The sequence below is a fragment of the Pinus tabuliformis genome, chromosome 3_1 (assembly GCF_031772625.1).
Source record: "Pinus tabuliformis cultivar Carrire ecotype Pingquan chromosome 3_1, CPIR1, whole genome shotgun sequence".
In the NCBI taxonomy this organism is placed as follows: domain Eukaryota; kingdom Viridiplantae; phylum Streptophyta; class Pinopsida; order Pinales; family Pinaceae; genus Pinus; species Pinus tabuliformis.
The window spans coordinates 402,454,618-402,482,157 of record NC_142301.1 but is presented as its reverse complement, the minus strand read 5'-3'; the positions used below and the strand labels follow the sequence as shown (position 1 = coordinate 402,482,157).

Genomic DNA, 27,540 nt, shown 5'->3' with positions numbered 1-27,540 from the left:
GCTCCTTTTCAGAAACGGATGATTGGCTCTTCAGCTTCTATTTGTTAATAATGATTAAACAATCCCTTATTTTTTGGTCGATCTGTTTGCTCATAGCAAAGTTTATTATTGTATTAAAAATCATTTGTAAGGGGTTGGAGTTTCTAGGAGAAGTGTGGAGGAAAAATCCAGCGCTTTCATTGTACAGTTTTGGCCAGGAGATTAATAAAAATGATGCAGCTCTAATTCATGAGATCCCTGTGGTGTGAGTTTTAGCAATGTGTTTTTTCTCTGTATCATATGTATCCTGTTATGTTTAAATTTCATTCATGATCATTTCCAGTTGAATTTTTTTTATTGATAAAGGTAGAATCCATTTCATTTCCCTGCCTTGGAAAAGCGTTCATTCTCTGTGTGTCTTCTTCTGTTTAAAAAGGATTCATCAGTTATGCCCTTTTCAACCTCTCAACAGTCTTTCCACTCCATATTACTTCAATCTGATTGCTAAACCTCCTGCCTATCTTGCCTCATGAAATATTTTGTGTTTTTGATTTAATTTCCCAGCTCATGTGATCCTCTGGTCCCATACAGCCCAGAAAATTCAGTCATTCAACAAACTACCTCTTTCATATCTATTTACTAGCCTAAAATCAGTTTCCCATTTCAAGTCATCTCAAGTCTCACTGAAATACTTTTCGCTGAGATTGACCCAGAGAGAGCCCTCTCCTGTCCTCGTAGGGCTAGCTACGAGGCTAAGCATGGTTTGATGTTGAACCTAGAAGCTTGCCTTTTCAGCCTGAGGCAAATCTAGGCTCTAACAGTGTCCCTGGCTGCTTAGTGCGTGAAGGGTTTCCTGTTCAACTGGTCCAGGTACTTGTGCCAGGAGTTCCTTGTGAATTTCCACGAGGCACAGGATGAAACCAAGTCATTTCATTACGCTTGGTTATGCCTTTCTATTATGTTGGTTTCATGGGAACTGTCGGAGGATAGCCAGTTTCCTCCACTGGAAGAAGGATTACCAGAAGCAGTGCAATTTGCTTCCTTGTGGGCTACAAAGGACCCCACATGGATCATGAAAACAAAGATATTCTAGGTCCTGATGGAAATGAGTCTCCACATGGCCATCAATCAGTGACCAAGGTTGTTCCCAACCTTGTACACACAGTTTTCAGCCTACGCAACATTCAAGGCTGACTTCCAAATTGTGTATATCTAAGCGCGAAGGATCCAATGTAGAAGTGGCATAACTGGCCATACTTGGTCATAGACACAGACATACAAGAGGTGGTAGCAAGATGGCCCACAAAATGGTGTGACCCTTCATATCTAGCTACTGGGCCAAGCACAGGTGCAGAGTGTGCTGCTGCGAAGAAAAGGAAAGAGGCGGGCAAGAAGCCTGCACAAAACTTGGTTGCACAGGAAAATAAGGATGTTGTAGAGAAGGCTCGGGTTGAGAAGGAACGCGCTGCCAAGGAGAAGGAAGAACAGGAGCAGTGCAAGACCTAAAAAGGTGACAAGTCACATTTGCCAGAAACAGAAATGAAAGAAATTATAGGACAAGGCGACAATGGCGAGAAAGGGCAACGCACACCCTTCATCCTGAAAATATGGGAGCTAGAGCAGCAAGGGGGATCTCCGAAAAAGTAGAAGACCCAAAAAACACAGGTTGATCCCAAGGTGCTCAGAAAAGTGATCTTGATGAGATCAATGATAAAGTTAGGGACGCCACAAAATAAGTACTACAACAATGGGAAAAATACTACATGCAAACATTGGGCAAAGTTCAGAAGGATCTCCGAGAGTTCCAACTCCAAGCAACCAAGATCCAAGGAGATGTCAAGAAAGTGAGCGGCATAGCAGGCAGTTCGGCACGAGTTCAAAGTACAGGAGCAAAGATGATTCCATGGCTATAGGATGTGCGAGTCTTCCCCTTGCCTGTAGGTTCATTCCGCACCGACACCGAGGAACAATGCACCCTCGTTGACAAAGTCCGAAATATGGGCCTGAACCTTGCCGCGGTGAAACTGGAGTCATTGCATGCCTTATTACAGGGAGTTGTGGAAGAGCTTCACATCCAGCAACAACTAGATGTTAGTGCTGTCAGCGAGATCAATGTTAATAACTAGTAGTTGTTCACTTAAAAGACACAGGTTTTGCAGGAGAAGGAAACACTGTAGGTGCACAGTTTATGACTAGAGTCAGCAGTCGCAGAGGCATGTAGAACAGTGCCTGCGATTCATATTCCCAAGGATGCACAACTAGAAGAAAAGATCAGAAAATTAGTTGCTGGTGTGGGCAAATCCAAAGTTGAGATTAACCGAGTTCAATTTGAATTCAACATGAAGATCACTGAGCTGCAATTGAAGTTGCAGCCCACAAATCCATTGGAGGTCTGGGAGAAGCATGGAGCCACGATCAAGGAAGGAATGGCCACTATGGATACCACAGTTAAAAACTGCACAACATTATTCAAGCAAGCCATGGAGTTGGTAACAAATCTGTAGGAAGATCCAAACATGTAGATTCTAAATATAGAGATCAGGGAACTGTAGCAGCAATATGACAAAGTTAGGGCAATGATGCGTTCCATTGCACTAGCGCAGCGCCTAGCCAAATTACATGAGGGGAAGCATCTCCTCGTTCAGGTAGAGGCAGCACAGAAGAAGGAGGCCTTGCTTAAGGCTATGCTGGCGCCATAGTTGGAAGAATCTTACCAGATCATGACAAGCATCCAGGATAAGCTAAAGGGATTGCAGCAGATGCAACAGTCAATGAGGTTGGCCGTAGAAGGACCAACTACAAAAAAATTAGTCGAAGAGGTCAAGCAGGTAGCCACGTAGAGCGTTGTCGAGGTTTCAATAGCTCAGGTAGAGCTGGAGAATCTACACAACAAGATTGCAGCACCAGCCAAGTGACTCGAGGGCGAGTCACGATCTTTGTGTTGGGGGCCTGTTGGGATGGGGTTCCCTGGGTCAGTTTTGGGATTAAAATAACCCAATTTTTTATGTATCTTTTGTAAGAAATGTAAAGTCTCTGTGATTTGTGGATGCAGAGTGTGTAGATCCTTAGAAGTCAAAGGGGTTTTAGCCCCTTGTTTATGTAAAGTTTGAGTCAAATATGAGATCCACCCATGGTACGTGGACCATGGGATTGTATAAATAAGTGTGTCTTAGAGAGTCTAAGAGAGATATTTAGATAATGATGGATGTAATGGGTCAGTAAGAGAAAAGAGATAGTGCAGAGAGTGAGTCAGATAGGAGAGAAAGGTTATGCAGCTGAGTGCGCAGAGGCCTAGGTAGAGTCCGCAGCTAAGTGTGCGGATCCCTGCAACTGAGTGTGCAGACCCCTGCAACTGAGTGTGCAGGGTATTTTTGAGTTCGTAATACCATATTGAATATCAATAAAGAAGATTACCGAAGAAATATTGTGTATATATGTTTAACTCTGTTTACTTTTGTTTACGATATATGTTGTGGATTAATGATTTGTTTATGAAATATCAATCTAATGATGCGTGAATCTCTTGAATAACTATTAATAGATATACACAATGCATGTTAAGTATGTTCACGAAGATTATGATGAATTATGTTATGTTTTCTACTTAACCTAAGTAGATATGCATGAACACTGATCTAGGATTGTTCTTTGATGCGCGTAAGTGGATAAATCAACTGATAAGGGTCTGCAAAAGCTAATCGTAGAGCTTTGCGAAGGTCGAAAGTCTATTTTAATAGAGTTGCAGTATCGAGCCCTAAGGTATTATTGATCTATGTGAAGGTAGATTTGAGGCACTAAAAGACATCACACTCATCTCTGCATGCAGAAAATTGGTTCTTGGATCCCCCCATACAGTGTTGGGTGAGACTACAACCTGCGCTATGCGGGTTGTTGCCGAAAGCGCCATCAGTGTAGGGATTTGTTGGTTGGTGCAACTAACTCAGAACCTGGGTTATGACCCCCTAAGCCAAGACTATGACAAGAGTTTTGAAGAGGAAAGAAGAGAAAATCACTTAAACATCCTCTCCACCGAGGTAGCAAAACATTGACAAGTCCATTGAAGAAGGTTCTGAGAAAAATAGGGAAAATTGGTTTGATAGAGTCAATTTCCACTTGGAAAATCTCCTTAAGAGGGCCAAAATTTCCATTAAACTTTAGAGGCATATGACAATGCACTACTGTACTAGAAAAATGGTCTCCCAAGTTAGAATCAAGCAGTAAGAAAAGAAGTTAAGGCAAACCCTAAGGAGGAAGAAAGAGAAAGATAAACTTGAATTGCTAGATGAGGGCTCCTTCCTTGCTTGAAATTTCATTTCAAAGCTTCATGGACCAAACCTGAAGCAATGTTGAAGAAATTTTGAAGAATTTTGAGTTTTTGTGACATTTGGCACAAACCGTAAGAACAATTCAGCCAAAAGTGCAATGCCTTGGAGCTGCGCTTTCTCCTCAGATCTCCAAATGCAAAAAAAACTATGTGGATGGATATATAATGACCTATACATGCCATCTATCCAATTTTGATGCCTTTCCAGCAAACATGTTTAAATAAAATGCCCAAACCAATTCAAAAACCCACTTTCTGCACCTTACTGGACTAGGCATTGCACTTTTGGAGAAATTCTGGGAGAATGCATTTTTTCTTGGTCTTGGGGTGTCCATTTTTCTCTCTTGGAGTGTCTAATGACAACTAGACATCCCAAGATTTCCATTGGTATATTCAGAGATGGATTTGGAGCATTGGAAGGCCTTCATAAACCTCCTCAAATTTGGCACTACACTTATGCCTAATGGCGCTGCGCTTTTCCCTGTTTGTCCAAATTTCGAGTTTTATTCTATCAAACTTGGATTTTATGATGTAAATGCTTCATGTTGTGAGTTGAATTGTTGTAATATAAGGTAAATGAGATTGTTAGAGTGATTTTGATGTAATTTTAGGCCTAATTTATGAGAAACGATTTAGTCAAAGTCCAAATCGAGGGTTTGTTCCAACCTCCCTAGTCATTAGATTTTGGTTGAGAAATTCATGCAAGCTATTCCTATACTGTGGGATTCGACCCCTGAGAGTGGGGAAGTTGTTTTTCGGTCTATATGTATCTATTTTTATGTCAGATTCACAGTTGGACATCATATAGTGGAAATCTTGTAGCTTATACTTCATCATATTTTTACAGGAAATCAAAGGCCAAGTTGCAACTATTATTCAAGAATTCTCGTGGTGTGAGTTTGTGGTATTGTTTTTCTCTTGTTAAAAATTTATATGAATGATAAATTAGTTTCCTTTCCATATCTATGTGTTTTAGTGATTTTCCTAAGAGGTAACAAAATTATCGTAATTAAACTCTGTTTTGTTAGGAATCTCATTTTATGTGCCCAACCTTCTGATAGATGAATTCATGGTTCACATGCTCATCTTAATTTTCTTACCGATTCAACCCTACACTACATTGACCAAATCCTAAGCTATCACAAAAGTATGCCTACCTTGCTCCTTTATATCTCATGCAACTGAACCTTTAAAGACCTGGACTAGTTCCCTGATTTGTACCTCTGATCCAGCAAACCCTAAATTTGCAAAACCCTAGTGCTGTAATAACTAGCCTAACATCTTTTCCCACTCTAGTCATCATTGGCTATGAGCTCATAGAGATAGCTCTCTCCGGTTTAGTAGGGCCAGCTACTTAACCCTGAATGGTTTGAGGTTACCTCTGTCGATCTCCTTTCTCAGCCTTGGGACATTGTGGAGGATAACGTTTTAGCACCATTGTCGGGGATGTGAAGTTGATGATTATCATCCCTGGGAGAATGACAATGATTTAGATTTTTTATTTTATTGTGAACAAAGATCAGACACAAGTAAGTTATACACCATTCACCTGGCGAATCCAAAATTAAAGGAGCCAAAACCTAAAATTTTTCATGGCGACTCTACTGTCCAAAGAATTCAAGATATTTAAATTTTGATCCATTTTACATCATCAATCAAGATGACAGGGTATATTCCAGATCCTCTTTCTATTGAAGGTTTTAAAGAATATTTTGATCAGTTTGATGATGATGAATTGGATGATGGTTTTTCAAATTTGTCTCCTCAATATTCATGTTTATCCAAGTGTTCTAAAGAGAGAAGATGTTTTTTAGAAACACTCGCCAAAAAGATTAAACAGGAAATTGAGGCCTTACAGGTTCAAATTCAATATCACAGTTTTCATTATGAAGCTTCATTCTTTGAAAGTATTTTACTACCCACAGAAGAAGAGGTATGGTCCTTTGATGCCATGATTACGAACTTTTTTGATGGATTTGATGATACACAAGAGAGAATAATTGAAGTTGCCAATTATAATGATCTAGTCATTGGTTTATATGATGAAGAGAAAACCAATCATGTTTTTTTTTATCCCATAGTTATTTATATGGAGCAATTGTTCGATAAGGGATTTCGACCATATTTCAACTATGATGATCAAGCCTACAATCAATTTCAATTATTATTACATATTCCAAATTTTATTTTTCTAAAGAACAATCAAGAAACCATAGTTGATAAACTACCAGGTTGGTTGCATTGGGATTTTACTATCATTTAACTCAGTTTGTTCAGAGATCATATTAGAGTAATTAGGAGTGTAAATAAGCTCAGTTTTCGAGCATCTTCTTAGTTGTTTCATTCAACAGTATGTGTTCAGTTGTTTGAGGATTGAAAAACTGAGTTTTAGTTGCACAAGGTTTATGTTTTGATTTGGGTTTCTGTTTCAGTTGTATTCTCGGAGATGTTATTAAGAAGGTTAAGTAGTGCCCAATTGGTTAGGCTACCTAGTCTATGGTGTTCTTGACACCTCCTAAAGGAGCTTCAATCCCCAGCTGGAGCCAATGTTAGTGCCTATCAGTCCTGTCAGTCACCAGTGATCAAACATTCTCTTACAAAGTTTTTGATAGGGTTCTACTGCAAATTTCTATGGTTTCAAATAGGTTTTCAATAAAAGGTTGGTCACTAGTTAGGTTAGGTAGGTCATCACTACTCTTTTGTCTTCTCCAGCACAACAAGAGGTGGCTTCCACAATTAGACCTATCACAAGAAATCCTAGGGAAGAAGTGACCAAGACCTACACAAGAGGGAAAAGGCTTGTGTTTGCTCTGACATTGTTGAAAGGGCCAACCCTACATCATCACAACAACATGAGACACCATTGGATGAAGGAGCACAAATTCATCTTGACATTGATATGTAAGAATCAGAAGTGCATGATGAGGTCAAATCTTTAGAGTAGATCATCCAGGAGAAAGAGGTTGACGTTAGAGAGCTAGAGGTTGAGATTAGAGAGCTGAAGAGTAGGTTGTCCAAGGTAGCTTTTTTGATTTCTTTCCTTCAGCAAGAAAATAAACAACTCAAAGTCAAGAAAATTTTGCTTGATAAATCTAAAGCATATTTGGAGAAGGATGGTGCCAAAGGTAAAACAATGATAAAATTGGAAGAGATTGAAGCCACTGTTTTTGAACTCAAGCCTAGAAGGCCTAAGGCAAGAGGTTTGAAGAGGAAATAAGAACAAATCACTAAAACATCCTCTCCATCGAGGCAGCAAAACATTGACAAGTCCATTGAAGAAGATTTTGAGGAAAATAGGGAAAATTAGCTTGACAAAGTCAATTGCCACTTAGAAAAGCTCCTTAAGAGGGCCAATAGGGCCAATAAACTTCAGATGCATATGTCCATGCACTACTGTACTAGAAACAAGGTCGCGCAAGTCAGAATCAAGCAACTGAAAAATAAGTTAAGGCAAATCCTAAGGAGTAAAAAAGAGAAACATAAACTTGAATTGCTAGCTAAGGCTTCCATCCTTGATTTACATTTAATGTTAGAGGTTCATGTACCAAACTTGAAGCAATTTTGAAGAAACATTGAACAATTTTTATTTTTCGTGACTTTTGGCATAAACAAGAAGAATGGTTCAACCAAAAGTGAAGCGCCTTGGCGCTACGCTTTTCCCTCAGACTTCCAAATGCTAAAAAGTTTATATGGATGGATAGATAATGACCTATACATTCCATTTATCCACTTTTGGTGATTTTTCAACAAACAATTTGAATAAAATGCCCAAAAACAGGTCAAAAAAACCACTTTCTCCCACCTTACTCGACTAGGTGCTACGCTTTTGGACTAGTTGTGGGATAATGCGTTTTTCTTGCTCTTGGAGTGTCCACTATACTTTCCTGAGGTGTATAATGAAAACTAGACATCCCAATCCTTCCATTGGTATATTCAGAGCTAGATTTGGAGCAACGGAAGGCTTTCAAAAACCTCCTCAAAGTTGGCACTGTGCTTATGCCTGATGGTGCTGCGCTTTTCCCTGTTTGTCCAAATTTCGAGTTTTCTTCAGTCAAGCTTGGATTTTATGATGTAATTCCTCATGTTGTGAGTTTAATTGATGTAATATAAGGTAAATGATATTGTTATAGTGATTTTGATGTAATTTTAGGCCTCATTTATGAGAAATAATTTAGTCAAAGTCTAAATGGAGGGTTTGTTCCAACCTCCCTAGTTATTAGGTTTTGGTTGAGAAATTCATATAAGTTGTTCCTATACTACGGGATTCTACCTATGAGAGTGGAGAAGTTACTTTTTGGTCTATATGTATCTAGTTTTCAGTTAGATTCAGGGTTGGACATCAAAGAGTGGAAATCTTGTAGCTTGTACTTCATCATATTTTTACAGAAAATCAAAGGTCAAGTTGTAGCTATTATTCAAGAATTTTTGTGGTGTGATTTTGTGGTACTTTTTTTTCTCATGTTAAACATTTATATGAATGATAAATTAGTTTCCTTTCCATATCTATGCTTTTCAATGATTTTCCTAAGAGGTATTAAACAACATTCTTGTAATTAAAATTTGTTTTGTTAGGAATCTCATTTTATGTGCTTAGTCCTCTGATATATGAATTCATGGTTCACATGCTCATCTTGATTTTCTTACCTATTCAACCCTACACTACATCGACCAACTCCTAAGCTATCACAAAAGAATGCCTACCTTTCTCCTTTATATCTCATGGAATTGAACCTTTGAAGACCTGACCTAGTTCCCTGATTTGTACCTCTAATCCAGCAAACCCTAAGTCTACAAAACCATAGTGATGTAATAAATAGCCTAACATATTTTCCCACTATAGTCACCATTGGATGTGAGGTCATAAAGAGAGCCCTCTTTGGTTTAGTAGGGCTAGCTTTTGAACCGTAAGTGGTTTGAGGTTACCTTCATCGATCTCCTTTCTCATCCTTGGGACACTGTGGAGGATAACAATGTATATGATGATTTGCTATATTAAAAAAAGAAGTGGTTTTCTCTATTAAAAAGGAAAGGAAAATAAGAGAAGAAGATAAGAACATAGGTTTAGACTTTCTTTACCTATACATGGTATCTCTAGATACATCTTATAAAATGAATCTTTGGTCTACTAAGGGTGCATGGTTCTTATAAAGTTAATGTTAGAGGAAAACATAAATGAGTGTTGTATCAAGTTCATGTTTTAGCGCCAAAATGGTGTACACAAGTGTTTCATTTTCTTTCTGTAAATGTTCTGTAACTACATGGCCTTTTCTAGTAATAACTTTCTGATCGACATCTCGTTTTGCTATTTCTTGAAGACTAATATGCTCTTGTGATACTTCAAAAGGTCGAGCATTGTGTTGTGCATTGAGCACTTTATAAAACAAACAATGGGACGCATCATGCTATAATCAAAGCTATCGATAAGAGATGGGCATTGGGGCCGCATGATAGATAGAGAGTAGTGATCAAGTTCTCTTATATGTTACGCTTTCCAATTGGGCGAAGCATGCTATATGATATATACACAATTAATGAATTCAAAATTTTTCTGTGACACAAAGTACGTGCCTTTAATTGCAAATAGTTGCACATGAAACATGAAACCAGGGTTGGAATTTGGATTCCTGATCTTTACCCATCACACAATTTTTTTTTTGATGTTTGTTTAAAATTTTTCCCTTCCAAAATGAAGTTTCTAAATTAAATTAACCCTTCAGAAATAAAAAATTATTAAAAAATTACCCTTTTGTCATGATTATGGACAAAGGTTGGTAAATCCTTCATTTGCAGATGGAGTATAACTTCCACAAAATTTACAAAGGTATAGGCATTTTAATCCACATGCATATGCTTCAGTCATCAAATTACACTTTCTAATAGTTCTCGGCAATCCAAAACCTTTTGAGCTCCGCAATCCGATATATATATAAGTCTGCTTCAATATGATATATTTGTCCACTTCGGTGATATACTTATTATTTTGTGTTTGTTTGGGATCTATATGAAGTTTCTATTAGATAATTTCCATTTTTGTGGCATTTTGAATTTGCAACTTGTCTCGGCTAAAGGTGATTATTTAGAATAGATATTGAGAAGGGCGCGGGCACCACAACTACATTGGATCCGTCAGTACAAGTGTACACATTACTCCCCTCCTTCCTAGATTCCCATGGAGAATTTAAAAGTTTTGGAAGTGGAAGGGAAGGAACTAAGAGTATTGTGAGATCGTGAATATAAGTATATTTATTTTTCTTTCCTCGGTTGTTACGCTTCAGTTTCTCACCGAAAATAATCATTGATGTTTTCCTGATAGTTGAAATGCAAACACTGTTGTTGCCTCACCAATTGTGAGAGATGAGTATCTTCTCTCCTCTTTCAGGTTTCCCCATGTGCAGGATGTAGATGAATGAAATACTTAATTGAAACACTTAGTGTTAAGAAATTATTAAGAAATGATCTCTCTCCTTGATTGGGAAATCTAAAAAACCTCTAGGAAATAGATTTTAAAAATGCTTTTTTTGCACATGCTTCCAAGTTCTTTTGGGAATCTAATTGGACTTGAATATTTAGCATTGAAAGTTTTCCCTAATTCCAAATAAGCATTTGGAAATATTAACACCCTAAACCACTTACATCTCAAAGGTAATTGAACATGAAAAAAATTGGTCCATCCTTTGGAATTGGGGATCTTAATAGTTAGTTCATTAAAATTAAACAACAAAATTTCAAATTTGAAGGAAAAACAAAACCGACACAAACTTGAATTTCAAAAACCCTAGTAAAAAATTGGAGGAAAAATAGAGAAACATGTAACAAGTTCATCTTCACAATGGAATATCTGGTAGAAGCCTAGAAGTATAAAATTTCTCGAATTTTGTTACTAAAGCTATTTTTTTATGTAAGCTATAAACTATGTTGTTCTCAAAAATATATATATTATTTTTTATTACTAGTTAATTCACCATGAACCTTTATTTATTATTCACTGATAAAAAATTAAATTCTATTTAGTGAATAGAATGTCCACTCAATCAGTAATTTCTGAAACTCCATACTATTTCTAGATGAATTGCATCAATAACATATTTACAGATGAGTTACATCAATAATATATTTAGATAAAAAAATATGAATGGTGACATACCTTTTGAATAACGAATTTCTTAGTAATAATCAATAACAAGGTTAAAGCCCTACCAACTAGTACCTCTTTTCCTCTTGGTGTGCCTTCCCTTGATGAAAATGGGTAGTGTTGCCCCAACCCTTTTCTTTCTCTCCATCCTAGCTGGGAGGATATTTGGATCATACTCTTCTCACACCCACTACTCTTAGGAACATGTGAATATTTCAGAAGAGGGAGGTCTACCTGGAAATTTTCTCACAAATCCAAATTCGACATGATGTTAGTGTTCAATATAGGTTCTACGTGTGGACTATTTCACATCTGGATTTGGATTTGCACTATAGGAATTTATATTGTGTCATGCCTTGCAGGATCTATAGTAGAAATAAATCACTTTGTGGTCCTCCTAATTATCCATTTTCACCTTGGCATACATTTATATATAGTATGTAGTCCACACTTGATTTGAAATAGCTATGGCTCACAACTTGGAGTAGAAGAATAGTCACATAGAAAATTTCTTACATCGGGGGATGTCCAAGCCATGATCTAGATGTAGAAGACATCATGAGAAAGATCTCGCAAGGTCAAGGAAGTTGTTATGTTACAACTAGTAATCGTGAAAAGCTACATATTTAGTTTCTTATAAAATCCATTGAGGTGGCCATCCAAATCATCTCATGAGATTTGATATCACTAACAATTATCCTGATTAACAAAATACAGAAAATAGTGTGTTGTGTTATAATAGAGTACCTGGAGATATTTTTGAACCTTGTACAAGAGTTATAGAATCTTTATGATTGGCTTTAGTTGGAATATCATGGCCCTCTTTTCGCTTGGAAGTGAAAGGTACCAACACCATTGAATCTACACGATGATGATCCTCATTTTCTGTGTTTCTTGCACTCTCCTTGAAAATATGAGACATTGGAATCCAATAATGCCTAGGCTATGGAGTGGATTGGGGGCTCTCTCTTAGTGAATCAATTAGATTTTTCTAGTAGCCAAATCATCAATAAACATTTTGAATGGTGACATGTATTATGAAATAAACATCTAGTGCTATACCTTCAGTCTTAATCCATGTTCACGAATCAAAACCACAAGTTACTAAGTTGCATCACTTTGGTCCATATTCACCACCAATGAAGTTGTTCGGTCTCATAGGTTTAAGGTTAGGTGAAGAGTATGGTAATTGTCCCAATTGAGAGCGAATAGGTTATTTGTTAGAGTCCAGAAGTCTCAAATGTGGAAGTTGATCTCCTCCACTGGAAGTTAATTTTAACTAGTAGAGAAGGCGCATGAAAAATGACAAGCATTGGAATAATATGCGACACAATGAGCACATCTCGTGTTCTATTGTGTTATATACCTAGGGGGGATAATATGGGGTACCAAGGGAGGTACCCAAGGTAATACTGTAATAATGGGATGGGCCATAGTAATAAATAAGGTGGTTAACCCATATCATGTAAGGGACCACAAATAGTTAGTAATAATGTAATGGGCCCATGGTATTAGTCGATGGTATGAGGGAACCATGGTAATGATCCATGGTATTGTATGTATGAGGCCTATATAGAGGCTAGAGACTCCACATGAAGAATAGTAAAGGATTATTGTATGAACAGGCATATGGCTTGTGGAGTGTTCTCCTTCCTTAAGGAGTGAATGTATGGTGTTGCCCTACCTTAAGGGTTTGATATTAATAAAGAATCATTTCATATTATTTCTGGGTTAGATCTATAACAAGTGGTATCAGAGAACTTTCTTGGGCACAAAAGTGGAGATTTTTTTTTTTTGCAGGATTTCAGGGGTGGCATGTTTGTAGATCAGATCTGTACGTTTTGGTGCAAGATCTGCTAAATCTATTTGCAGATATAGATTATTTGTGAAAAAATAGCCGATTTCAAAAAAACAATGGTGGAATCGGAGTCCGGATGAAGGAGATATCGCTGATCTAAAAATCAGTGGGGTTGCAGACAATTTTTCAGGACAGCGAGTTTGTGGCGCAGATATGGATGTCCTGGTGCAATATCTGCAAAATCTAATTTTATATCTAGATTCTTTGTGAAAAATTACCCAAATTCAAAAAACAAATCAGTCGAATCGGAGTCCGGATGAGGGAGATATCGCTGATTTAAAATCAGCTCTTTTTTGCAGACATTTTGAGGACGGTGGGAGAGTTGCAGCGCAGATTTGAAATTCTAGTGCCTGGATCAGGATTTCTATCACATGGGCAGATGCAGAATGGTTGTTCCATTTCCAAAAACAGGTCATAATGGGGATTCTGAGCAATATTAACGGAACTGTGACAGTTTCAAATTTTCTCCAAGTAAGTGAATTTTTTCAAAACCCTCTTCATGGCGACTCTATGTTTTACAGGAAAAGACAATGGTCCTACTATTGCAGAATTCATATAAAGAAAGTCCAAATATGGGATATTTTGGAAAGCTATAGTACGGCTTAATTTGACAGAAGAGGCTGCCAGATGGTGGAACTCACTTGGCATCAAACAGTTGGACGACTTGTCGGATAAAGAATTTGAAAAACTCTTTATGGACAAATGGTCTTGTGCTAGAAAAAAGAATGAGACACGTCAGGGGTTATGTTCTACTGGTATATCCTTATTGCAGGTTCATGGATTAATTCAGAAAGAGAAGATCATTGTTTCTATCAATCCTAGTTGCAAGCATAATTTTATCAATGTTAATTTGGCAAAAAAATTGCAAGTTCCAACAAAACACATTGAAAATACACAAGTTGATGATAAGGATGTTCAAATTTATAAGGATTTGAAGCTTTCTATGGATAAGTATGTGTTTCATGGTGATTTTTATGCTTCAGATATGGATAACATGGATGTTGTTTTGGGATACCCTTGGATGGAATCAGTGGGTACTATCAATATTAATGTACAGAAGAAATTCATGAAGCTCTGGTATAAAAAGAAGAAAATTACATTACAGGATATTTCCATTAATAAACAGGTAGAGTCCAAGGAGGCTGAAGCAGAAGATGTTCCAGGGTCTGACATATTAGATGATGAGCCAGTGATGATCGATAATCAAACACAAATAGAGGCTGAAGCAGAAAAGGTTACAGGTGTTGATACATCTGAGGAGGGCTCAGTGGTTGAAGTAATATTGGAAGATAAGACACCGCAACAGGCACCACAACATAACAGTCAGGCTCCAGTAAGGGGTGAATTAAATAAAAAGACACCGTGGGTTAAAACTTCAACATATCATCACCCACATCACCCTGCAAGACAACCATCAAGCTAGCAACCAATTAGCCACAAGGACAACAACCTCGCAGGATAGATAGAGAGGAGCAAAGATCCGCCTACTACACAGCAACACAGAAGAGCTACCACAGTCAAATTCCATCTCACGCGAGTGAGGCACCAGCAAAATCGGGGGTTCACCTTTCTCTTGGATGGCTAGATGCACGTGCATGGTACCAGTGGACTACTCTTTTGAGTAGATCTTATTATTTGTGTTCTTCCCATGTTTTGGGGACGAAACATGCTTAGGGGGGTGGAATGTTATATACCTAGGGGGGATAATATGGGGTACCAAGGGAGGTACCCAAGGTAATAATGTAATAATGGGATGGGCCATAGTAATAAATAAGGTGGTTAACCCATATCATGTAAGGGACCACAAGTAGTTAGTAATAATGTAATGGGCCCATGGTATTAGTCGATGGTATGAGGGAACCATGGTAATGATCCATGGTATTGTATGTATGAGGCCTATATAGAGGCTAGAGACTCCACGTGAAGAATAGTCAAGGATTATTGTATGAACAGGCATATGGCTTGTGGAGTGTTCTCCTTCCTTAAGGAGTGAATGTATGGTGTTGCCCTACCTTAAGGGTTTGATATTAATAAAGAATCATTTCATATTATTTCTAGGTTATTTTCATCATCTTATATTTTCATATCAGATCTATAATATTTCTGGGTTAGATCTATAACATATTGGATTCCATGGTAAATAATCTATGTAGCTCAATATATGGTGCAAACCCTATCTACATTACATTGAATCCCATCTAGATAACCCCCTTCTGTTTTGTTGCTTCCATCAAAATAATGATTAGCATACACTCCATACTTTTCATTTCATTTCAAAAATTTAAATGCATGACTACTGAATTTGAACTCCTTGACCAAGAAGTGGTGGAAATGAATGCATATTGGCAGTTTTCATTAACTACATTGGAGAGTTCATAGTTCGAGAGTCGTAAAGTCAGAGTAGTGGATCGTGCTGAAGTTGGAGCTGAGCTTGAACCTGAGTGGGGTAGCTACTGGAAAATTCCTAAGAATCGATAATTATGTATGAGCAAACATAGTGACATATAGGCCCCTGATCCATATGGAACATGTCCATTTGGTATTAATAACATTTTCGTAAAAAAATAACACGTCAAAAATACGTTTGGTAAATTTCAAGAAACATCACGAGAAATGGTAATACAAAATTTTTGAACATCAAATATGGGAAAAATGCCATATGATGGGTATTTTTCCTATCAAATTCCAACCCTGCTATGACCATTAAGGTGATCTACAAATATTTTGAGTTGTTGTGGGTAGTTTACTACCAACAACGTAGTTTCTGGTACCAAGGATTTTCTTAGATATTTCAGGTTTTGGTGGGTTGTCTGAATAATTTCAGAGTCAAAGTTCCACCCTATTTAACAGATTGCAATTTTTCACGGTGAGGATAAACAATGCATGTAGGAAGGGTTTTACATATAGGTACACTTTTGATTTATAGACAGAATGGATTTTTCATTGGAATCTCATGACACATTTTCAAACAAGATTGTGATTTTTTGTTATTTAATTTTTTTTTTGAATGTATAAATAGATTTAGCAATATGAAAAACCCATGAGCCACTCCAATTATGCAAATTAACCAACTTAAATTTGAAGTTTTTCAAAATATTTGCTAGATTTTAATTAAATTAACTAGAAAACTGGGTTGAAAAATGTCATTACGTCTATTAGTAGACTATATATATGATTATGTTGGATTATGATAGAAACAATTTCTATATTATGGATTGGTTTCGATTTGATTTATTATTATTATCATTATTTGAGCTAGGAAAAGGTTTGATACTTCTCATGACTTTGTTCAAGAATAAGAATGGAAACCATTACAAGAATATATACTAATATTTTTTTTCAACTATTGGAGATAGATATTTCATATATATTTTTTTATTTATAAAACAATTTTATGATATAGTAATATTTTTATTTTCATATAATTTTTTAAAATATTAAATTTTAAGAGTCAAATAGTTATGCACAAACAAGAAAGTTTTATACACCAATTTAGTATTTGGATTAACTGAGAAATACAAATTATTATTATTAAAAAATTAAATCCTTCAAACATATTAAAAAATTGAAGAACACAAATCCCAAAATGAATAAAAGCATTATAAATTAAGACAACAATCTTAAAAATTATTGTTAAGTTAAATAGTCAAACAATGATGATTAGACAATGTAAATAATATGTTATAATTACTTGACATATATTTTAATACCTCGCTCTTCAAAATATTATGTCTCTCTCTTCAAATTATTCTTTTATTGATATTGAAAAATAGGAAAAACACATATATATACAATGGCATTTATATCTTTATTTAAAGAAAAGTTAAAATAACAAAAAAGTTTGCATTATACCATTGTAACAACCATTGTATTTTGATTAATAAAGAGCCTTTAGCTAAAAACTATATTTTTAATTCTTTCTTATATTGTAATTGACAAAATACAAAAAATCTAATCTTCTTCTCAAACACATATTTGCAAAGATGTTTCCAAAGATGATCCATAGATAATGAACTTATAGTCCACTTTCTTCACCAAAACAAATCCTTTGTGGAGAGTAAAGACTAATCTTTATTCAATTCTGGCAAAAAGATCTATGTTCTATAGAAATAGCTCGAAATTTGCATCCGCTAATAAATTCAGAGTGAAAACAATAAGCGTAAATTTCTTCTACTCAATCTGCAAAAAGGAAAACAAACAATAGAAACCCATATAATAACATGCAACCATTCAATCACAATGAAAACAATATTTTTGCAGGGGAACCCAACTCGGAAAAACCCCTCCTTTGTTTTGTATTAAATCAAATGAGAATATGGATCTATTACAATGAAAACCTCAATCCTTGAAGCTCAACCTGCACTGCAATACTAATCACCACCTGCTTTTCCTACTCTGACCAACACCTAGCCAAAATATGCCTCAAACTTCATCCTATTTCCTTACGCAATCCTTGAGGAAATTAGCTCCTAAAAGGTAGGGAAATTCCCTATTTCCTTGCGCAAATCCTATAGGATTTGATTACCTGCTCCAACGTAAAACCTGTACACTCAAACGAGCATACAATTGATAATTACAATGTGCCTTTTCCTCCACCTTACTAGGAAATTTGAATTACATGCATGAATAGGGTTATTTTTAGTAAATTTATTAGTTAATTGAGAGATCAATGAGTTAATAATAGTTACAACTACTCAATTGAACTGCTACTGACTCTATTCATGACTAGAGCTTAGATAGACGAGTTTCACTAACTATAACTCCACCAGATTATTATATCTTAGTAATCAACTCATGCACAAATCTACTTCTCTCCCAAAAACTCGAATTGACTAACTTAACTAAGTTACTTGGCCATGTCACTGCTGCTAATTACAACTCAAGTCATCCTGCTGATGTGGAAAATCAAATTTCTCCTTTTGACTAAGGCATAATTCAAATGAAGCATTTTCTTGCTATAATTTAACACTCTCTCTTAGCAAGAAAGGGCCTCTAAACCACCCATATTCTGCTCCTATGGAACTAGAACTTGTCGCTTGATAAAGCCTTTGTCAAATTGTCTTCACCCATCTCCTTTGTGGGAATGTAATGCAACATGATGATCCTCCTCTGCACACAATCTCTAAGGTGATGGTACTTGATGTCTATATGCTTGGACCTATCATCAAACACTATATTTTCATAGAATTTGATACATCCATCCCGTGGCTGAAGAGACCAACCATGATCTTCCTCATCCAAATAACCTCTCATGCTGCTTGATTAGCAACCATATACTCAATCTCTGGTGAGCTGAGTGCTACAGATCTATATTTCTTGTTATACAAAGAAAATCTTTCTAACCCAACACTGAAGATAACTCTCGATGTGCTCTTCCTATATAATGGAATCCTTGCCTAATGTGCATCTATGAAGCCTTGGAGCTTCACATCATCAGTCCTCCTGTACCATAAACCAAAATCTACTATGCCTCTAAGGTATCTAAGAGCATGTTTTGTTGCTTTCTAGTGAAGATTGGTAGGCTCCACCATAACTTGACTAAGTTGATTGAATGAAAAACAAATACCAGACCTTTTGTTCACCAAGTACGTCAAGGACCCCACCAACTGTCTGTAGATAGTGTCATCTATTTCCTCCCTTGTAGAAGTATCCTCTTTCCTCATCTTAGTACGTAGAGGAGTATCCATGGGCTTGCAATCCTTCGTATGGAATCTCTATAGGATTTCAGAGGTTTACTTCTCCCTACTAAAAAATAGCTCTCTATCTCCCTTCCACACCTCCAAACCAAGGAAGTAGTGCATCAAATCCATATCCTTCATCTAAAACTCTCTTGCAAGGTCCTCCTTGCAATACTGGATCAACCTCTCATCTCTTGTCAGTATCAAATCATCTACATGTAAGAATAAGATGAGAAAACTTCCATCTACCAAAATGTAGTAGATATTGACATCAACTTCACTCTTAGTGAAACCCAATCCACTAAGATAGGAATCAGTGTGAGTGTTCCAGGCACGAGGTGCCTGCTTGAGACCAGAGAGGGATCTCTTGAGTTTACGCACATGTGTCTCCCTGTCAAATGTCTCAAATCCCTTATGATGCTCAATGCAGATCTCTTCCTCAACCACTCCATTCATGAAGGCAGACTTAACATTCCATTTGGTCGATCTTCCACCCAAAATATGATGCCAATGCTAGTATGGTCTTAATAGAAGAATATCTTTCCATAGGGGAAAATGTCTCATAATCAACTTCCTCTACCCGTGAGAAGCTTTTGGCCACAAATATGGCCTTATACTTCTCAACACTTCCATCATCTGCATTTTTCACCTTATACAACCACCTAGAGATAATAAGATATTTTCCCTCAGGTCTAGGCACAACCTCCCAAGCATCATTCTCCATGATGGATAAACAATAGTTTGCAAATTTTTAGGGTGAGGATAAACAATGCAAAATTGAATATGGTAATGATTTGCATGTAGGAAGGGGTTTATATACATGCACACTTTTAATATACAGAGGAAATGTCCTTTTCATTGAAATCTCATTATACAATTTCAAACAAGATTGTGACTTTTTGTTATTTAAAATGTATTTTTGAATGTATAAATAGGTTTAGTAACATGGAAAATCCATGAGGCACTCCAATTCTGGAGATTGACCAACTTAAATGGAATTTTTTCAAAATGTTTGCCAGATTTTGATTAAATTAACGAGAAAAAAATGGGTTGAAAAATGTCATTTCGTATATTGGATTATGATAGCAATGATTTCTTTAATATGAATTGATTGGTTTTATTATTATTATTACTACTACTTAAGTCAGGGAAACGTTTGATACTTTTCAAGACTTCATTCAAGAATAAGAATGAAAACCATTACAAGAATATATCAAACTAAATAATTTGTTTATTTAGGTCCGATAGACCAAAGTTTGGTCTCAGCGGACGTTAACCACCACCATCATCATCATCATATACTCATCATTTTTTCCAATTATTTGAGATAGATATTCCATATTTGTTTTTATTTATAAAATAAATTTATAATATTATAATATTTCTATTTTTATATGATTTTTGAAAATATAAAATTTTAATAGTCAAATAATTGTGCACAAACAAAAGAGTTTTATACACAAATTTAATATGACTTAACAAAACCTTAAAATTACATAATCATAATAATAATAATAAAATGCAACTTAAAAACACAAATCCCACATTAAATCACAAATCCCACATTAAATCAAGACAAAACAATTTTTAGAATTATTATTAACTTGAATAATCAGACATTGAGGATTAAATTAGAAAATATAAATAATATACTATAATTACTTTACATATAATCTAATCTTTGTCTTCGTATTGAAAAATATGCATAACACATATATGCAATGGTATTTATATATTTATTTAATAAAAAATTAAAATAACCAAACAAATCGCATTATCACAACCTTATAATGGTTTTTATATACGATTACAACAACCATTTTGGTATTTTTATTAATAAAAAGTCTTTAGCTCAAAATGGTAGTGGTAATTCTTTCTTAGACGGTAATTGACAAAATAAAAACAATAAAAAATCTTGCTCTCAACACATATTTGATCAGGATGATCCACGTAAGGAACTTATAGTCCATTTACTTCACCAAAACAAATCGTTTGTGGAGAGTCTTGCGCAAAGATCTATGTTCTTGGAATCGTTATGAGGCCTTGGTTCTCAGGGTAGCCTCCACACAATAACTAGTTAATAAGGATAATAATAAACAAGATTCTAAACACAAACTGAGCTATTCTAGAGTTATAGATTGCATGATTGTCAATGCAAATATAAAAGGAAAACAATTATAAGTGAGGTTCTTTATTGTGGGTTTTAATGACATGATATGAATATTGGCAAAAGGGAAGTCCACCCAATTATGTTTTTACAATACCTATTTATATAATCATTTAGTATCAACATTAAAATTTGTGTTAAAGGATTTATGGCTTACTATTAATGGTTTTTGTGTTGGGAAGCTTGAATTAATGTGTTTTCGCAATTGAATTTTGAATTAATGGTTTTTGCGTTGGGATGCTTGAATTAATGTGTTTTCCCAATTGAATTTTTTATTCTTTTTATTATAGGTTGAGGACTACTTAATGAGGACTATTTTATGTTTAATATGTTTTTAGCATTTTCATTCTAGTGACTCCAATGCGGGAAGAATTATATATATATTTCAATTATCTATAACTCCTTTTTTCAACTTAGCTCTTACTCTATAATTTGCTTCTTACGTGTCTTCCAATCAATAGTAGCATAGACAAACATTTTCTTCACTTAAAAATCATGAATGGTCAACAATTCCGTAGTGCATACAAGAAACTAGGATGTAGAATTGAGGTGCATAAAGGTGAATATGTAACACTACCTCCCACCCCCATAGATTAATCCAGGTTTAATGGGAGATGCTACTTTCCATTAACCCAACCTCCAGGTCCTTTAGATTAATCTAGGTTTAATGGGAGATGCTACTTTCAATTAACCCAACCTCCAAGTCCTCCTTATGGAAATGGGGTTACAAAATTTTTCTCTCACCCAAAGTGTGTGAAACTCACTTTGGATAACATCGACACATCTAGCTCATCAACAATTTTTTGACGATATACCTCAATTTGATCTCTAGATTGAAAGTTATTCCCATTTGCAGTTAGACAATTAACTCATGGCACATCAACATGATACTACCAAAATGGTACCACGTGGCACTGCCACCTCACTCATGGTCCATCTTGATGCTTGTTACATGATCGTGCCATAACGTCACTCCACCAACGGGCCATACTTCTAGGAATGTTATGTTCCAATCATCTATGGTGCGGCATGGATATTCATGTCAAATAATGGGGATGTTCCTCTCCCATGGTCCCATTTATCATGGGTTTTGTCAACATCGTGCGCCACCATGCAAGAAACTAGAAAACATTTTTAGGGACCTAAGTTTTGTGGTGAGGTGGCTCCTCGCCATGTAAACTCCATGTTAACATTGTGTGGCGCTCGCAAACCAAGTGACATCACAAAACCAATGCCACTTGTTGCCTAGTTACCACGTCAATATAATTCTCCACATCACCCTCATCCATTCATCCATTGTGTCTTGTTTATGTCACGTTGACATCATGGTGACATCACCATCCCATGTGGCGTCCTCTACTAATGTGAGGTGTCACCCAAAAACTAACCACTTTGACCCTCCAAAAAAGTTGTTCTATCCACCACGTGGTACACCGTCAATGTACAACATCCACAACTTTATCACGTCAAATGTCCATTTCCTCTATTGAAAACAAAAAAAAAAATTCCCATGTAGCCTTACTCGGCCTAATTGGCACCTACGATCTGAGCCTAAGTTAGGGGTCCCACTGGGTTACAATGCGTTGAATTCAACTTTGTTAATGTTATAATCATTTTTGGTTCTAAGTTTAACATTCCTATCATGCGACATTCTACGTCTCCATTTCTTCGTCTCCTAAGATATATATATATCACTATTTGTTTCCCAGTGTCAAGGTTTTCCCTTCTATAAAGTTTGCAAACTATAACAAAGTATTTAACAAAAATATGAAATTAATGTAAAATGAATAAAATATTAAAACACTAACAATTAACAATAAAAACCTTTTTCAATTTATGTTTTTAGTGATGCAGGTTAACAACTAAGGTAATAATCATCGTTCCTTCCCTTCGTAATCATGCCCTTTAATGAATTAGAGTTCTAGAAGTGATAATGATAAAATGCAGAACTGAAATAAAATTATGTTAAGAAGAAATCCATGACATTGCTTTACAATATTTAATAATAATTATATTTAAAAAAAATCCATTAAAAAGTGAACCATAATAAAACATTAAAATATGGTTTTAAGCACATGCACTCGTAAATATAAAATAATCTTGAAAAAATGAAGGATAAAAGTCGATAAGATGGAATAAGTTGACTTAATTTAAGACGTGTCGGGATAACCAATCGCGATCGCATCATAGAAGTTGCAATCTAGACACAGTCTATTAAAAAATTCCAAAATTCCAAACCAAAAATTTGTGAAATAACAAAATTTACTGTACATATAATTTAGTCGACCTTATCAATAAGCAGAGGCATCTAACATATATCTGAGCAATAGTAAGACGCATCCAACATGTACCTGAGCTTATCTCAATGTAGATATGGGTTATTCCAGGGTCTGGCCACATAGTTAAGGGTTTATTGCTTGATTTTTAAATTAAGTTAATTATTAGTTTTTTAATTAAGTTTTTCAATAATATAAACTATTATGGCCAAATTCCCTATTTTAAACGAATTGTCCCTGTCCATGGAAAAAACAAGCACGCACTTCATAGATGATGAGAAATTATGGTTGCTGTCAACAAGTTTGTAGAAAGAGAAATTATGGTTGCTGTCAACAAATTTTGCGGAAAAGAAAATGATCAAGATTTTCAGAATTAAGTTAGAAGAATGTCATCATAGAAACCAGATGTGAAATGAAAGTAATTTGTACCATCCATCACAGCAAACCAATCTCCAACCGTCTGAATGTAATTTTCAACAGCATATTACAACAACTCAATAAGTTAATTTAAGTTTACATTCTAGAGAAGTCTGGATCTGAAAGGGATTTTGGGAAATGTTGTCTCTGAACTTGCCATGGAAAGATACAAGCACGAAGAATTCTCCTGTAAAAAGCTGTGACGTCTCTACATCTACACCATGATTTCCAAGTTCCTCCAGAATCTTCCACATGCGTCTCGGCCCTCTTTGGCTAGTGATGTTAATAATTGCTTCCTTGCCATAAAATTCCACAGCAACTTCAATCTCCATTTTTTCGTTTGCTATTTTTCCAGACTGAATTGCCACCAGATTGTCTTTTTTCCGCTTCAGTTGATGTATATTCTCCTCGAGCTTTCTAATGTAATTGATTGTTTCCTCAAATAATCCACATCTGTCATGCTGGATCAACATGAAGAAACAAAAAATTAATTTAGGCAAATTTACTATCAAACATTTTTGCACATACAATATAAAACCTTGAAGGACAGTATGAGTCCTGGAAGTTGTGTAATGGTGTAATTACCTTGGCAGTAGAAGCGGGCAACAGAGATTCCAGTTGCGTACACAAAGATTTCATTCGCTTCCTGCGCAATTGTTCTGCAAGTATTTGGCTTTCTTTACTAGAAAATTTCATCAGACGATCCACATCTCGCCATACTTTTTCTTGAAGATCATTATAGTCCTGCAAGTTGGCCAAATCTATTTCAGACGGACGCTTTCTGGAAGTAGTAACTCGGCAATCGACCTGCCGATCGCATTGAGAAACATCCGAATACACTGTTCTGCTTGCAGGAAAGGAATGCGAAGACATGCAATCAGAAGCCATGATCGAATTAATTGTGCAAGACTGAGGCCGCTTGATAGCCAGAGAGTACTTAGAACTGATGAGCGAGTGATGTTATATCGTGATCTGAAGTGCCTTGAAGCGTGCCATACCTCACACACGGTTTCCATATGTTGTGAGGCGGACGCTTCCTTGACTGCGACGGGACAAGAAACGAGTAGAAAAATAATCACTCGTGAGAAAATTACAATCCAGCACGTGTTTTAATAAGTGATGCATACTGTCCACTGAAGACTACGCTGTGCTTTTGCGGACCCCGGGGCCCATTTGGCGTAGCCCGGTGGTACGCGGTATCGGCAGAATAGAAGATGCTATCACTAAAGATCTATCCTATGGAATAGAATTGTGTAAAACTCAATAGAGCTTAGAGGCTAGTGATTTCAATTTTCAATTTCTTCTCATAAGGTTTGAACTAAAATTTAATGGGATTAAATCTTAGTCAGACTAATTATATATATTTCATAAATTAAATGTAAAAATATTTATAATATAGATAAAATTTTAACCATGTATATTTTTATAATATTTCTTGTTTTAACTAATTTGATAATAATTTATTACTATTATTATTATGAAATATTGGGTTTTTTAAAATTTTCAATATACTAGTTTATTGAATTTAAAGGGAGTGAGATGTGGAAAAATTATATGAGGTAATCATGTTATCTCATGCAATGTATTTATTATTAGATATTCAATTTTGTCGAATCATGATAATGAATTTGAAATTTTAACAATTTCATTTCTTTAGTGACAATTTAGTTTAAAATATTTTTTTCCATTTCAATCCTAAGTAATTCATGCATGTTGTTTCTTGTGCAATCGTCAATTTTGAACTATACCTCAAAACCTAAAATCACTACAATTTTGCTATTGTATTTCCACCATGTTTGTGTGGGTGTATTCCATAAGATATTTTATTTTATTGTTTGCTTCTTGCTATTATTATTAAAGCTAATATCACAACAAATACACTAACTAAAATAAAGAGTGCTAACTAATTTATCCATGAAAACAAATACAATAACTAAAGTAAAGAGTGCTAACTAATTTATCCATGAAAACATAAAGAATAAGATGTAAGTGGAAGCTCATACAATTTGATACATCGAAGTATTCATGAGAAGATAACAATAATTGATCTCTAGAAGTATTCATGAGAAGATAAAAATAATGAAACAAAATTATAAACTATAAATGATAAAACAAAATTATAAACTATAGCCATGAATTTTAGTAAATATAATGATTTTCTTTTTCAAATTGAAATTTTTTTAATTAAAATTTTTTCACGTTATATAAAATTTAAATTTCAACTTGGTAATTATGGTGTGATGTAATGTAATAATTAACAATTAACAACAATATCATTACTTCATTCTCATTACTGACATTAAATATATTAAAATAAATATTTCATATTTTTGTATTAACACTATCAACACAATATATATTTGAAGCAATTAATTGAATAAGTCACTTAATATGAATTGGATCCCATATACAATTGTGCCATGAACATATATAAGAACTCTCTTTATTGCATTCTAATAATCATCTCTCAAAGGATGCATGACACAAAAAAACACCCCCATTGTATATGAAATACTTTTTCTAATGATAGTGAGGTAAATCAAACTACCAACTTTTGAGATACTGTAGCATCCATAATTTCTCATGCATTTTGTTGTGATAATCTACATCCTTGCTCCATAGGTGTAATTGTGACATTTCATCTTGTGTTGTTTCAGTAACTTGTCACACATTGTTTGACTTGTGAAATGAAATATTGTGAGGATACTAAATTGTAGTTTAATAGATAAATACTAATGGATCTTCAAGGTTTTTCATTCAAATTCTTGAACTTGTCATTCATTTGAATAATAAACTCATCATTATGCATTGTGATAATTAATTCCTACACACTTAAGACAATCAACCTCCCTTATCTTCACTCTTCTTGACGTATAAGTTGTCATCAACCTCAAATTTACTAAAACCAACCTTTTTAAGATATTCATCATTTTTTGTGGATCAATCTTATTACAAGATGTTGAATGATTTACCACCCCAAAAAATTATAGTGAAGTACCACACCAAAAATTATTGATAAACCACCTCACCTCAAAAATGCTCCAAAATAGTCAATTTTATGATTAATCATTGTAATTTAAACATTAAAGATTTTATAGGAAGCATCTTTTAGAATAACTAAAACATGTATGAAAGATCCAAAACAACATCTATCACAATGTCTAAATATCCATATTTAAGAGTGAAAAAATTGGTGTAGGAGTTCAAGACATTGTTAAGCCTTATCATGATACCAAATAAACATCAAATATAATAATATTAACAAAAAGAAACAAAAGAATAAAGAATAAAAATAAATAATCCACGCTAAGTTATAAGTAATAGTAGTAGTAATAATAATGGTATAATGTTAATGATGTCTTGTTTGTTTAGTTGGTGAGGAAATGACGCTTCCATGGGCTGCTACAAAGTTTCGAATCCCTAAGAAACCTATTTTCCCCTCATTCCATAGTCAATATTATTTAAATAGTAGCCATTATGATTAAAAAAACATTAATCCTCCTAATTGAGAATTGTGCCTTCCTTAGTAACCATTCTAATACCATATCCACTATACCACCTATTGTAGTCAACTTTCTTTATTCTGAAAAAGGAAAATTGTAAAAATCACATGCAGAATATATCTATATATATATATATATATATATATATATATTACAGAGGGAAAATGGATGAAATATAGGTCACGAGACCCTTTGTACATGTACTT

The 27,540-nt window shown here is 35.1% G+C and overlaps 1 protein-coding gene across 1 annotated transcript; it reads right to left on the bottom strand.

The window, feature by feature from the left end:
* Positions 1 to 23,822: 23,822 nt before the first annotated feature.
* On the bottom strand, positions 23,823 to 24,747 carry LOC149187432 (uncharacterized). The gene is made up of 2 exons (XM_089412815.1): positions 24,417 to 24,747; positions 23,823 to 24,292 (listed from the first exon to the last, which is right to left on the bottom strand). The coding sequence occupies exons 1-2, from the start codon at positions 24,717 to 24,719 to the stop codon at positions 23,909 to 23,911; spliced, it is 687 nt and encodes a 228-aa protein (XP_089268941.1). The 5' UTR covers positions 24,720 to 24,747; the 3' UTR covers positions 23,823 to 23,908.
* Positions 24,748 to 27,540: the final 2,793 nt, after the last annotated feature.

What these genes read in the sequence shown, in the direction of transcription:
- LOC149187432 (XM_089412815.1), bottom strand. Translation starts at nt 24,719, where the DNA reads ATGGCTTCTGATTGCATGTCTTCGCATTCCTTTCCTGCAAGCAGAACA. An exon ending in TGCCCGCTTCTACTGCCAAG is followed by an intron (nt 24,293 to 24,416) that starts GTAATTACACCA and finishes ATGTTGATCCAG; the next exon opens with CATGACAGATGTGGATTATT.